Below are 15000 nucleotides of genomic sequence, written 5' to 3' on the forward strand. Positions count from 1 at the left end.
GGAGATTAAAGAACTACAACATTTAAGATTGACTGAGGGAAAAAATAAGTAACACGGAAGAAAAAAAGAAGGGAAGACCGAAAAATATATGGTTTATAGAAGAAGTTAGCTATTAGAAGACAATGAAGATGGAAGTACAAGGGAGAAAAAGGAGCGGACGACCAAAGACAAAGAGATGGATGGACTGCGTGAAGGAGGATGCTAAGACAGAAAGGACTAGACGAAGCAGTGGTATACGATAAACCACATGAGGAAGGCTCACCCCAAAACAGCGACCACGTATGGAAACGGAACACAAGCCGAAGAGAAGAAGAAGAAAAGTGAGTTAGGTACACCAAAAGAACAGTAACAATGAAAGCTTCGGTAGTAAAGAATAAGGGAAATAACACCTTAGCGTTTTATTAGATGCTTGAACAGTCATTTAAAATAGATAAGTTTGAAAAGTTCTTGAGTGATTATGTGTGTGTGTGTGTGTGTGTGTGTGAGAGAGAGAGAGGAGGTGCCAACTCGCTCCCAAGAAAGGTGTACTGTACTAAATACAAGTGTACGCTGCTCGTGTACAGAAAACAACTGGTGTGGCGAGTGAATGGCGAGTGAATGGCGAGAGGCAAAAGGGAGAGGGAGGACGTGGCAGGAACGACGAGGGATGCCAGACTTCACACCCAATTAATAAGAAGAAATAATGCTTAAAAATTCCAAATACAGAGAAAAGTAAATGTGACAGGGGCGATACATGGTGCTAAAGTTCACAGACAGTTATTAAACAAGAAACGAGGCAGAAGTTAAGATCATATTTGCAAAGGACAAGAATGGCCCATGTTATACAGAGCGTGGAGAAGTGAGAAGAAACCAGAGTAAACAGTAAGAAACGAACTCAATAGAGAGTTTATGACAGAAAGCAAGGGTAAAAGAACTAGGGAATTCCTGAGAGAAGAGGCAAGAAACTAAAATAGACAGTTAGTAATGAAGTCAATAGAGTTTATGACGGAAAACGAGTAGAGAAACAGAGAATTCCTGATGCACAGCGAGACAGAACGAACGACGAGTCAGTTGCGCGTTATCAGAGAGAAGATATTGGTGTGAAATGCAGCGTGCAGTTGATAAGAGAAGGAACTGAGCTTGTGAGGCGCCTTAAAAGCCATGTGGATGTCTGTTTTTCCACTAAATAATAAAAGTTTTGTGGTCCATCGTTCCATCTTGTCGCGAAAATAATGGATTCTACTTAAACTAACCTTGCCTAACTTAAACTAATCAATAAAATGTTTAGTAATCCATCATGCTATCTTGCAATGGCGCCAAAAAAGTGATTCTACTTAACCTAAACTAACTTAATCTAACCTAACCTAACCTAACCTAACCTAACCTAACCTAACCTAACCTAACCTAACCTAAACTAACTTAACCTAACCTAACTTAACCTAACCTAACCTAACCTAACCTAACCTAACCTAACCTAACCTAAACTAACTTAACCTAACCTAACCTAACCTAACCTAACCTAACCTAACCTAACCTAAACTAACTTAACCTAACCTAACTTAACCTAACCTAACCTAACCTAACCTAACTTAACCTAACCTAACCTATAGAGTGAGGGAAGGAGAGAAAGAGTGGGAAAGAGTATTGACTGAGTGACTAAGGGAGGGAGTGAATGGGAAGGGAGAGAGTGCCAAAGGGTATCGACAGTGACTAAGGGAGAGGGGGAGTGGGGGAGAGAGGCAGCTGTTGTTATCCTCTTATGTTATTAGAGAGGACAAGTAGATCGGGACTGTCTTAAGTACCTCATGGCAAACCTTACATGTCCCTCCTACGATCATCTGTTGCTGTTTTCCTCCTCCTCCTCCTCCTCCTCCTCTCCTCTCGGTTATCGTCCTGCTTTTGCTCCATCTCCTCCTCCTCCTCTTTCTCCATTTCCTCCTTTCTCTTACTCTTTACTTATCCTCATTTCTCTTTGTCATTCTTTCAACCTCTTCCTCTTCCTCCTCCTCTTCTCTTTTCTACTGGAGATGACTTCCTCTCTTCCACTATCTCCCTTCCTGTGGTTCGCTGGAGATAACACACACACACACACACACACACACACACACACACACACACACACACATACACACACACTCTTATCGCCCGTACACAACCCTCGCTTTTCATTTTATGGGCCCGACCCGCTCTCCTGAAGACGTGTGTGTGTGTGTGTGTGTGTGTGTGTGTGTATCAGTACGTTACATGGCGAGGGAGGCACATGATTGGCAGCCGATCAGCCAATCAGAAGGGGGTTGGGGTGTGTAGGGGGAGGTGCTGGCGGGGTGAAGGTAAGGAAGGGAGGGTGTGGGTGGGGTGAAGTAGAGGGAGTGAGGGTTAAAGTCTGCTCTTGTGGAGGTAAACATTCTCTCTCTCTCTCTCTCTCTCTCTCTCTCTCTCTCTCTCTCTCTCTCTCTCTCTCTCTCTCTCTCTCTCTCTCTCTTTCTCGTTTTCTTCACGCCCTTGGCAATAGACGACAGACCCTCCAGCAGCCGGGAAGTGTTCAGGCTTGCTGGCGCCGTCTCGTAGTCTGTCATCTATACTTTTATCTTTCTTTTCCCTAATTTGCACAACCACAAATTTTTACAATGCTGTTATTTGTCATTATCATAACTGTATTGTTATTACTTGTTTCGGGGCACACACACACACACACACACACACACACACACACACACACACACACACACACACACACACACACGAGAAGACTTCCTGGTGAAACTGGTGGTAAAAATAATAAACACAATAAGAAAAAAACAGAGCATAATAGTGCTAATGAGATAACTGAATCTCTCTCTCTCTCTCTCTCTCTCTCTCTCTCTCTCTCTCTCTCTCTCTCTCTCTCTGTGTGTGTGTGTGTGTGTGTGTGTGTGTGTGTGTGTGTGTGTGTGTGTGTGTGTGTGTGTGTGTGTGTTGGAGGAGCAAGCAAGTAAGAAAGGAAAGTAGTTTTATGCATCGTTGAATTAAGACGTGACAGTTTGATGATTTAAGAGAGAGAGAGAGAGAGAGAGAGAGAGAGAGAGAGAGAGAGAGAGAGAGAGAGAGAGAGAGAGAGAGAGAGAGAGAGAGAGAGAGAGAGAGAGAGAGAGAGAGAGAGAGAGAGATTTAGGTACGCACACATGCACACACACACACACACACACACAGTACCACCCAACACACCCACCACATACAAGTACAACGAAGGCCGGGCGAATGGATGGATGGATAGAGGGAAGGGAGAGGAGGATGGAAGGACAGAGGGAGCAGAGGTCACGGTTGGAGGTTTAACAAGAGGTCACGTAAGGTCAGAGGTCAAAAGTGGCATAATACTCACTCTTCTCCCACTTCTGTTTGAGGCCCTGCAGCGAGGACATTATCTTGACCCGGTGAGCAGAATTCCTCACCCCCAGCGCCTTCACCGCCGCCTCGTCGTAGTACAAGACATCCTGAAGGAGGGAAGCGAAGGGTTCAAAGGGTGAGGTGTTAGTTAAGGGTTTCACTTATCAGTTTTTGCGTTAATTTTGTAATTTTTTTGTTAGTGTGTTTTGTTATGGTTCCTTAGTTTACAGATAAAATTTTCCTACTTGTTCTAGATTACTTTTACTATAATTCTATACTTTTATATTTTATTTTATCGTGATTCCACACTTTTTAGACAAATATTTATGGAAAGTTTGGACTTCCATAAATATTTAGGCATCTTAGCTCAAAAGTATTAAATTAACTACTTATTCCTGCTTTTTTATAAATATGTGTGTGTGTGTGTGTGTGTGTGTGTGTGTGTGTGTGTGTGTGTGTGTGTGTGTGTGTGTGTGTGTGTGTGTGTGTGTGTGTGTGTGTGTGTGTGTGTGTGTGTGTGTGTCCATGCAAATTATTATCATTTTTTTACAGTGCTATGAAATTTAAAAAGGTGCCTACAGTAAAAAAAAAAAAAAGTTCACCTTCCTTATATGTTAATGTGTCTTACGTCGAATACTTTAAAACAGTCTGGAGTGGAAATTATTAAGATTTTCAGTGGTGATTGTCATGACTCCAGTGGTACATTTGTTTTGCATCGAAAATGGTACAAATACACTGAGAACCTGACTAATCATCCCTGTGGTCTTTAAAAATTGTCTTGTTGGAAGCTCAAAAAAAGGTTGAAAGAAAATAAATTATATTGGTAGTAGTGGTGGTGCTGGTGGTGAGGTTTTACTGGTCGGCTGGTGGTGAGTAAAAGTGGTAGTGGTGATTAGCATAATTGACTGTGGTGGTGGTGGTGGTGGTGGTGGCGGTGATGCGGGTTAAGTGATGGTGGTGGTGATAGTGGTGGTGACTTTGTTGAGTGATGTGTAGTGATGAGTGATGGAAATTTTGATTGTTGAGTGATGGTGATGGTGGTGGTGATATATTGGGTGCTGATGGTGGTGATGTTGAGTGGTGATGGTGGTGGTGGTAATGATGATGAAGGTGGCTAATGAATAATGAATGATGACTTTGGTGATGGTGGTGGCAATGGAGGTGACAATGGTGGTGATGGTGGTGGAGACAATGGTGGTGATGGTGGTGGTGATGGTGATGGTGGTGGTGGTGACAATGGTGGTGATGGTGGTGGTGAGTGGAAAGTTCAATAATCTGGTTGAACGGTTTTAAGATCGAGGAGAACCAGTCTTGATAACTGACGAATAATGCCCCTTACCTCTCTCTCTCTCTCTCTCTCTCTCTCTCTCTCTCTCTCTCTCTCTCTCTCTCTCCACTTATCTCACAATTCCTTCACACTCTCATTCACCTCCCTTCCCCTTCTTCCTCATTCCTTATCTCTAACTCTCCCTCTCCCTCTTCCTTCCTTTTCCACTATCGCTACCGCCACCACACCTTCCTATCAACACCAGCAGGCCCTCTCTCTCCCTCTCCCTCTCCCTCTCTCTCCCTCTCCCTGTAGTAAACAAATCAATATTTTTATCCTCCCTTCGTCACCTTGCCTCACTAGAGAGAGAGAGAGAGAGAGAGAGAGAGAGAGAGAGAGAGAGAGAGAGAGAGAGAGAGAGAGAGAGAGAGAGAGAGAGAGAGAGAGAGAGAGAGAGAGAGAGAGAGAGAGAGAGTGCTGGTGTGGATGTTGCTAGGTGTAGGTGTGTAGACAGGTGTGTGTGTGAAGGTGTAGTGCTAATTATGTGTGGGATGATAAAGTATGTATGTATGTATGTATGTATGTATGTATGTGTGGTTGTTAGAAAAGGTGCAAGATCAGAAGTGTTCGTGTGGTGTTGTCTACTACTACTACTACTACTACTACTACTACTACTACTACTACTACTACTATCAAATGGATCAAGGAGAGACACATTAACCTGTAATAACAATCAGAGGTAGAAAAAAAAAAAAACATGAAAAAAAAAAAAAACGTGTTTGAACAGCAGTGCAATGCCGAGGCTGGGAAAAGGTTAGTTGGTCTTTGTAAGGTCACAGAACCGATAACCCGAACACACACACACACACACACACACACACACACACACACACACACACACACACACACACACACACAGAGGGATGGGTGCTAATGAACGCAACTCACTCAATTCCCGACATAAACCGAAGGAGTAAACCATTTGATTCCTCTCTCTCTCTCTCTCTCTCTCTCTCTCTCTCTCTCTCTCTCTCTCTCTCTCTCTCTCTCTCTTTCCACGCCCCGCCCTGCAGCACCCCGCCCGCCACTCCACGCCTACCCTCCACCCCTCCCTGACACAGACTGCTGCCAAGACCTGCTCATGGCGGGTCACACGCTGCCAGGATCCATTTAGTACACTCGGTCACACCTCCCACACTGATAGAGTTAACCATCAGGGCGCCTCCCAAGCCTGTTGACCCTCATCCCGCCCCCTGGCTGTTTTGTTGAGCCTCCCCTCTCCTTGACTCCATGTTAGCCTAAATTTGCCTACTAATTCGGCGGCAGGATGGAGCCAGAGCATTGTAGCCCAGGCCCGCTAGTCACCCGGTCGAGGACCCCGCGGGACTCGAAGGTCGAATAGCTAAGACCTTCATGGGCGTGTCCGGCGTCTTGATGAGGGCACGGGAAGCAGGAAGACACGCTTTTGTTACTCAGGTTACGATCTATGTGTGGGATTCGGTCCACTTGGTTTACTGCCAAGGATCCGAATCAATACTCCGCTGCCACTAACTTGGTAAGGCCTGCCCTGCCCTCCTCCACCCCCCGAGGCGCCACCGTCAGTATCTCCTCGGAGTGCTGCGGCGTGCTGAGGAGGGTCCTGACGAGTCTCATAAGTGGATCGTCCGTCACCGCGTAGCAGTAAACAACGTCAAGACGCCGGTGGTCAAACACTTCAGCCCCGCCTCAAGTGACACCAGGATCCACGCTGCCTCCCACTCTTCCATCCCTCAGCCTCCCACCCCGCCACCCTTCCCCGCCAACCGCTGGCCCTTGTGCTCCTGACCTCCTGTCGCCCTTCTCTCCTGCTGCCTTGAAGTGCCTTACTTTATCTCGTAGTTCGGCGTCCCGCTTAGACAGACAAAGCTGAGGGGGACGAGTCACCAGCGCGGGGAGCACGTTGTCACTCACACCAATGAGCGAGAATCAGGCACCACCAAGACACACACACACACACACATATAAAGACGCACATGACATACACAGTCACACAGAAGAGGCTTAACCATGACACCCTTCACACTTCAAGACAGACACATAACCGAGCGTCCCACACACACACACACACACACACACCACGACTCACCTCTACGCCGTCGAACTTTGCAAAGCACTCAGCGTACTGGCGCAGGTCAAGGGAGGAGAGCCACGCCTTGCACTCCAGGTGGGGTCGCCGGGGCAGCCACGACATCCTGCGCAGCGACGCCCCTCGACGAAGGGTGGATATCAGCGACCCTCCTGCAGGGGGAGAAGAAGAAGGGGTTAGGGGGAGTGTAAGGCAGAGTGTAATGGTAATGCCTCGTCATTATTGTTTGGTCTGGTGGTGGTGGTGGTGGTGCTTGTGGTTACAGTGATGGTGATGGTGGTGGTGGTGGTGCTTGTGGTTACAGTGTTGGTGATGGTGGTGGTGGTGAATGACTTCTATAAATCGAGCAAAAGATTACACAGACACCCCACAACAATGTCATTGAAGCAAAACGAGAGAGAGAGAGAGAGAGAGAGAGAGAGAGAGAGAGAGAGAGAGAGAGAGAGAGAGAGAGAGAGAGAGAGAGAGAGAGAGAGAGAAAACACTCGATCTCGCTGCTGTTCCCATGACAAGGCTGCAGGTGAGGTAGCAATAACACGCCCCTCCTTCACTTCCCCCTCCCTCTCATTTACCCATCACTTCCCCTCACCCCTCCCCCCAAACTCCTCCATGTTCGTCGTATCACTAAATGGTCTTAGAATCAGCGTGGTGCCGCCCCTTTCACTCCAGCGACGATTGCATCTTCGGGTAAGTGGAGCACCGGGGGCAACGTGGCACTTAGAGAGGTACCAGCTAAGCATGCCAGGAGCTGCGACGCCCCAAGGCAAGCTGCTGCTGCCTCCGCGTCATGTCATCTGCTGCCCACACGTGCTCACATTGCGAAAGTGTAAAGGAGATGTGAGAAATTAACTGGAAGATAAACTAGCAGATAAATTTATTAGTTCACACACACACACACACACACACACACACACACACACACACACACACATTCTCTCTCCATCGTCATCATCATAATCGTCGTCGTCATCATCATCATCATCAGGAATACAGCCAAATATGCTAACATTTACCTAGCCATTTGCAAAGACAACCACCCTGACCTAACCTCCCTCCGCCCCCTCCAAACCCACACACACACACACACACACACACACACACACACACACACACACTTTCTAACCAAACACCTCCCATCGGTCACACGTCAACACAACGACCTAAGACTTTTCCTCCGCGCGGTGACAGCGTTTCAACACACACACACACACACACACACACACACACACACACACACACACACACACGAGACAACCTTGGAAAATTGTAGTGACACAACAAAAGCATCGAAATTATAAAATATTTCCAGGTTTATAATCACATCACCAACGCCATCACCACCACCACCATCGCTACTCTGTAATCACCATCACTGTGCACAAAGGGCCTAATCCAACTATAGAATGTACACACACACACACACACACACACACACACACACACACACATTCTCTCTCTCTCTCTCTCTCTCTCTCTCTCTCTCTCTCTCTCTTAATGCAAACAAACTCCCACACACACACAAAAAAAACACTCATGCAAACCTTTCTTAATGTCATCTTGGGAACACCTGTACTATAAGCTTTCTCCTTAATTAACCTTTCGCTATCTGAATGGACTCCTGCCACCTGTTCCGTGAGGCCCAATGGCAAATAACATCCCGCAGGCGACGCTGACGGAGAGAAACTGAGAGACAGAGACAAAGAGGAGAAGAATAGGGAAGAGAAAAAGAAGGTGAGCATTTGAATATCTGAACGTTTATTTACAGAATGGTGAACAAAATAAATGATATAAGCTAGTCTTTCTAATAAGCAAAAAAATGGGAATAATCTTGCATTGAAAACGGGAAGATGAGGGGAATGAAAGGAACGTAAAGGGGGAAGAGTTATGGTACTGGAAGGAGTGAAGGAAGGGGTGAGAGGAAAGGGGTGAGAGGAGTGTGGGAAGAATCTGGCATTGAGGGGGAAGGTGAGGGGAATGGGAGGAATGTAGGAGGGAGAAATGTTATGGCTGTGAGAGGTGAGGCAAGGAGAGAGAGAGGGAGAGAGAAAAAGAGAGAAGAGAGGGGATGAGATTGGAGAGAGAATAATCTTTGAGGAGGGGAAAGGTGAGGGAATGGGAGGAATGTAGAAGTGTTATGATTAAGGGGTGATGGGGGAGGGAGGGGAAAAAGGGGAGTGAGGGAGAATGATGAGGGAGGTGAGAGGGAATGTATTGCTTCAGTGACAGTGATGGGATGGTGATGACAGTGAGGGGGAGCAACTTCACTTCCTCGTCTGATAGTGACTTGTTGTTGTTGTTGTTGTTGTTGTTGTTGTTGTTGTTGTTGTAGTTGTTGATGTTGTCGTTATCAAGATCATCATCATCATCATTCTGTATCTGTACAACTAATAAACTAACTGGTGTATTTACATGTTAGATAACACCTGATAGCCCCCCCCTCTCTCTCTCTCTCTCTCTCTCTCTCTCTCTCTCTCTCTCTCTCTCTCTCTCTCTCTCCTCAACCCGGGACACAATCTCAGCACATCTGACTCTTGCATTATTTTTCTTCTCACGGATACATTTCTCGTGAAAGTAGAGACCGATGTGGACACACCCAATGCTTAACAACACACACACACACACACACACACACACACACACACACACACACACACACACACACACACTTCCTGTTCATTACACCCGCACACCTGCGTCCACATTTGTACTTGTGAGGTGTGGAGTGACTACGAAACGAGAGAGACGCAACGGAGGATAGAATCTGAGGAATGGAGTGACAGGACGAGAGAGAGAGAGAGAGAGAGAGAGAGAGAGAGAGAGAGAGAGAGAGAGAGAGAGAGAGAGAGAGAGAGAGAGAGAGAGATTCATACTCGTTCTCCTCTCGAAAATTTTTGTTCCTCACATGGACTTTCTACCGCTCGCCCGCCGCCCGCAGCGAAGAGACAGCGGCGCGGCATTGTGGGTCCTGCGCGTGGGGTTCCTGAGTGTCACTTTCGCGCAGCCTCCGCCGACAGACAGACAGACAGACGGACAGACGCGAGGGCAGCAGTGCGTGAACCGTGGAGACGTAAGGGGGGAGGAGGAGGAGAGGGGGTGAGGGCAGTACACGAGCACACCGCCATCAGACGCACGGACAGGCAGACACGTAGACAGGCGGGCGTGCAGAGAGATGGATTTACGTGCGAGAGGGCAACAGGTAAACTAATGGTCACCTGGTCAAGAGAGAGAGAGAGAGAGAGAGAGAGAGAGAGAGAGAGAGAGAGAGAGAGAGAGAGAGAGAGAGAGAGAGAGAGTTTTAATAAGGTCAAACAATCTCTTATTCCTGTCACTATCTTCCTTCCTTAGTTACACTCGTGGGAGCTTAGTAACATCCCCACCTGCCCTCCATCCTTCAAACTCTCACCTCCCTTACCCCTCCCCTCACCCCCACAACACTACACCCTCACCCCTCACAGTCCTCAGGCTCCATCACCCCCTCCCTTCATCTCTAGGCACTCTCTCTCCCTTCTCAGCCTCCCAACACCTCCTATCACCCTTTCTTCATCTCCCAGCGTCCTCTAGTACTCCTCTTCCCAACTCCCATCTCCCTCCCTTCATCTCCCAGAGCTTCAATTACTCTTCTTTCCAGTTCCTATCTCTCTCCCTTCGTTTCCCGGCATCGTCCATCACTCCTCTCCCCATCTCTCCCTCCCGTCAACTCCCCAACACACACCTTCCTCATTAAGTGGGCACAGGTGTTGGCATTGAGGAAGTAACACCTGAAGAACGTACAGTGAGAGAAAAGGTAAGCAGGAGCAGCGAAGCAAGACGAGGCGGAAGAGAAAGACAAACTGGGCAGCGTTACGTAACTCAAGGAAATTTGTACGTGGGATGACTTTGTGGGCTGGCACCTTCTAGACCCTTTTTTTTCAGTCGTTTTTTTTTTTTTTTGCATTTCGCCAGAGCATCTCTTACGTGCAAAAGTAAAAAAAAAAAAAAAATTGTTGAAAAGCACAGCAATATAGAAGGGAAATTTTAATACATAAGAAACAAAATTCATTAAAAAGCAATTGAGTTATTTTTTAGTCCTGTTTTGCTGTTGTTATCCAGAATCCCTCTAGAAAAGAAATATTGTAACTTGTAGCAAAGCACAGCGATAAGGAAAGAAAACCTGAATGCTTAAGTAACGCATTCCACTGTAAACAATTGATATATTAGTATTTTTCACTCATATTTTTTGTCGCTCTTACCTAGAACACCTCTAAAAAAAATCTTATTACCTGTAGCAAAACGAGGCGATAAGAAAAGAATAATCTGGATACGGAAATAATAAAACTCAATAAAAAAACAAAAAACAAACTGCAATATTAGCGGAGACAGGCACGGTTGGATGTAGGAAGTCCATGGTGGTGGCTGGCTGGTGTTAGCAATAAGCAAAGAAAATCTGAATACCCAAGTAACGAAATAATTTAAAAACAATTGAGATATTAGCGAAGACATTCACGGTTGGGAGTAAGAAGTGGTGGTGACTGGTGTTCTGGTGTTAGCGACGTGTTGTGACCACCAGAGTCTCGAAGGCTGTCATTAGGTGGCGGTGCTTGCGTGTTGAGGTGACACCCGCGGCGCCACCACCACCACTTCCCAGTCCACGTTGAGGGGCAAAGGGCAGTGCGGCTCGGAAAAGTTACATTGGACTCTAAGTTGGGATCTGATATCTGTGCTTGCCTGTTTTTCTTTTTCTTTTCTTTTTTTCTTTTGTACGAGGCGGCTTAATTCAAAATAATATTGTCGGTGTTTTCTTTTTTAGTCTTGTTTTATTTATCTTTTTTTTTCCTTGAGCTCATGTAAGATAATCAATGCATTTTTTTCCTTTCATTATTTTTCGCTTTTTCTAAATTAAAATCGGATGCGAGTGTTTCCTTTTTTTTTTCTTTCTTGGTTTATTTCTCTTCCCAAACTCAAATAAGATACTCAATGTTTTCTTTTTCTCTTACCTTATTTTTGTTTATTTTTTCTCTTCCTAAATTAAAATCAGATGTCATCGTTTTCTTTCTTCATCTTGCTTCATTTCTTTGCCTTTCGTTCTCTCTCTTTCTTTCGGTGTCTGTTCTTCCTTAATTAATTTCTTTCCATCTCACTTCGCAAAAACACAATTACTATCACTGCCAGGCTTGAAGCACCGTCACTGTTGCCAATACCGTTTCAAGATTAAACCCAAAATTTAAACAGAGCCTTAAATAGCACCTGTAATGGAAACATGTATGGCAGGCAGACTATCCGACTTCCGACGCCACCCCAACAGTACAAAGGTGATGGTGGCAAGGTGCGAGTCTGGCAGTGAACACCAAGACTCTATAAGGAAGAGAAACTGCATGCTGATACATTCCTATTTCCTTTAGCTTCTTTGCCCCACACGCACGCTTCACACTTACCTTTACCTTGCACGCCAGACAAGACGCCTCACGGACACACAGACACACGCATGCCTACACATCAACGCTTGCACACTGCGGGGCGTCCTTCAGCCACAGAAAAGCACGAACAGGATCACTTGGGCGCGGGACGAGGTGGTCAGGTGGGTCTCCTAAGGTTTCTGTTGTTGTTCTCTTGTTCCCTGGCCCGTGGAAGCAGGTGATAGGGACCAGGTGGTGGGTACAGGTGAAGGGGGAGAGGTGAAGGGTATAGGGGAGGGGTACAGGTGAAGGGGAGAAGGGGGTACAGGTGTAAGATGTTAAGGTGTGCTGGGTTATGTTCTCGCTCCCCGCTGGCAGTGGAGGTGAAAATAGTTTACTTATACACAAGTCTGATTGGTGAGGTTGTAGATGGATATGTGGTAAACACACACACACACACACACACACACACACACACACACACACACACACACACACACACACACACACACACACACACACACACACACACACACACACACACACACACACACACACACACACACACACACACACACACACACACACACACACACACACACACACACACACACACACACACACACACACACACACACACACACACACACACACACACACACACACACACACACACACACACACACACACACACACACACACACACACACACACACACACACACACACACACACACACACACACTCTCTCTCTCTCTCTCTCTCTCTCTCTCTCTCTCTCTCTCTCTCTCTCTCTCTCTCTCTCTCTCTCTCTCTCTCTCTCTCTCTCTCTCTCTCTCTCTCTCTCTCTCTCTCTCTCTCTCTCTCTCTCTCTCTCTCTCTCTCTCTCTCTCTCTCTCTCTCTCTCTCTCTCTCTCTCTCTCTCTCTCTCTCTCTCTCTCTCTCTCTCTCTCTCTCTCTCTCTCTCTCTCTCTCTCTCTCTCTCTCTCTCTCTCTCTCTCTCTCTCTCTCTCTCTCTCTCTCTCTCTCTCTCTCTCTCTCTCTCTCTCTCTCTCTCTCTCTCTCTCTCTCTCTCTCTCTCTCTCTCTCTCTCTCTCTCTCTCTCTCTCTCCCTGTTTCACGCACGCACACCGCACCACTGACCACGTCCACTCCCCAAGGCACACTGAAGCAGTTTAAGGAGTACGATCTATTTTTAATAAGACTCCTCACAATGGGCTCAAGTCAAGGATGTGTATGTGTGTGTGTGTGTGTGTGTGTGTGTGTGTGTGTGTGTGTGTGTGTGTGTGTATGTGTGTGGCGGTCCAGACTCCAGAGGTACCCAAAGCAAGCAATGATAAGCTACATCACGCCACCCCACCACACTAGACAACATATCAATGTACTTAAACGAGTAAAAACAACAAAAACATGATTCCCTTCCATTCCTTGGTCACCTGCCCGCCTTCCTGACATGTAGACAGGTAAGAAGAGGAGATAGAAGCAACACCAAAGCGACACCCCTTGTCCTCCCGCCGGCCATGACTCACCGTCTGTCCTCAAGAGAGCGAGGAAAGGGAGGGAGGCAGGCTGGAGGATACAAGATGAAGGGAGGGAAGGATGCTGGAGGGAAGGGAGATAAAAGGAGAGGGAGATAGAAAAGGTGAAGGTACAGGGTGATATTGTTATTATACCGTATACACACACACACACACACACACACACACACACACACACACACACACACACAAAGGCGTCAGAAAAGGAGTAGGATGAGAAGAAAGAAGAGGAAAGCAGAGTCACAGAGGAAAAAATACATGAGGGGGGAAAGAAGAAAAAAATAGGAGAAAGAGGAGGAGGAGGAGGAGGAGGAGGAGGAGGAGGAGGAGGAGGAGGACCGGATACCATTATTGCATTACTCAGGGAAATGTCATGATAGATTGTCCAGTCTTTTTTCTTTCTTTTTTTTTTTCTTTCCGCCTCGTTAGCAAGTCGACGTTCACTCTCTGGGAGGTGAGTGGCTGCGCAGCTTCTGCTTCCCACGCCTCACTAAACCTCACTAATCATTCACACTAAGCTCCACGCGCCTGACAGACACGCAGACAGACACTCCACACAGTAGCTACCGCCATTACAGACTTTACGACATACACACACACACACACACACACACACACACACACACAGATACACGCGCGCACGTTACAGTATAAATAATTAGTTTTATGAGCGTATCTTAAGAGGCCACTAAATATATCACGCTTCAAGTATGAAAGTAAACTAACTCACTCACTCTCTCTCTCTCTCTCTCTCTCTCTCTCTCTCTCTCTCTCTCTCTCTCTCTCTCTCTCTCTCTCTCTCTCTCCCTGCGGCTTTCCCACAGAGGGCGCGGCGTCAAGGCCTTGGTCACGTACTCCCATCGTGGCGACGACCTTCGGGCGACGACCTTCCCTTGGCTGCAGGTGGCAAGACGACCCTCTCATATCAAGGACGCGAAGGAATGGCAAGCACGACAACGCTTCCTTCGGTCGTTAATGCTTCGGGTTCTCTCTCCCCACAGACGACCCTAAGAATGTACTGCTTCTCTTTGTCGTTCTTATTCGTACAAAAAACCCTTCTGTTGTCGTTAAAGCTTCTAGTTCTTGTTGCTTCCCACACAAACGACCCTCAGTTTAACTTTCTCCTTCCCTTTGTCGATCTAAGGACCATATTCTGAAACACTTCTGTCTCTAGTTGAAGTTATAAGAGATTTTCAAGGGTTCTACGGTTTACTGATGAATTGACAAGATTTCTACATTATTAACAGGGTAAACACTCATGAGAGCCCGGCTGGTAATCTATGTGCCTTTGTAAATAGTTGTTTGTGGTGAGAGAACAAAGCATTTCAGAATACGGACCTTATTCGTGCGAGGAAAT

General features: G+C 46.6%; 1 protein-coding gene across 7 annotated transcripts in view; it reads right to left on the minus strand.

Moving 5' to 3' along the window:
* Positions 1 to 15000, minus strand: part of LOC135093234 (breast cancer anti-estrogen resistance protein 3 homolog) — a 109301-nt gene that overhangs the window by 39368 nt on the left and 54933 nt on the right. For 6 of the 7 annotated variants that reach the window (XM_063992233.1, XM_063992234.1, XM_063992232.1 and 3 more), the window contains 2 exons: positions 6735 to 6886; positions 3338 to 3449 (listed from right to left, as the gene is read on the minus strand). The exons of the other annotated variant lie outside the window; for it this stretch is intronic. In XM_063992233.1, the coding sequence (XP_063848303.1) occupies positions 3338 to 3449; positions 6735 to 6886 (264 nt within the window). The remainder of the gene's footprint in view (positions 1 to 3337; positions 3450 to 6734; positions 6887 to 15000) is intronic. 7 annotated transcript variants of the gene reach the window in all.

This window comes from Scylla paramamosain, chromosome 42 (genome assembly GCF_035594125.1).
Source record: "Scylla paramamosain isolate STU-SP2022 chromosome 42, ASM3559412v1, whole genome shotgun sequence".
Lineage (NCBI taxonomy): Eukaryota > Metazoa > Arthropoda > Malacostraca > Decapoda > Portunidae > Scylla > Scylla paramamosain.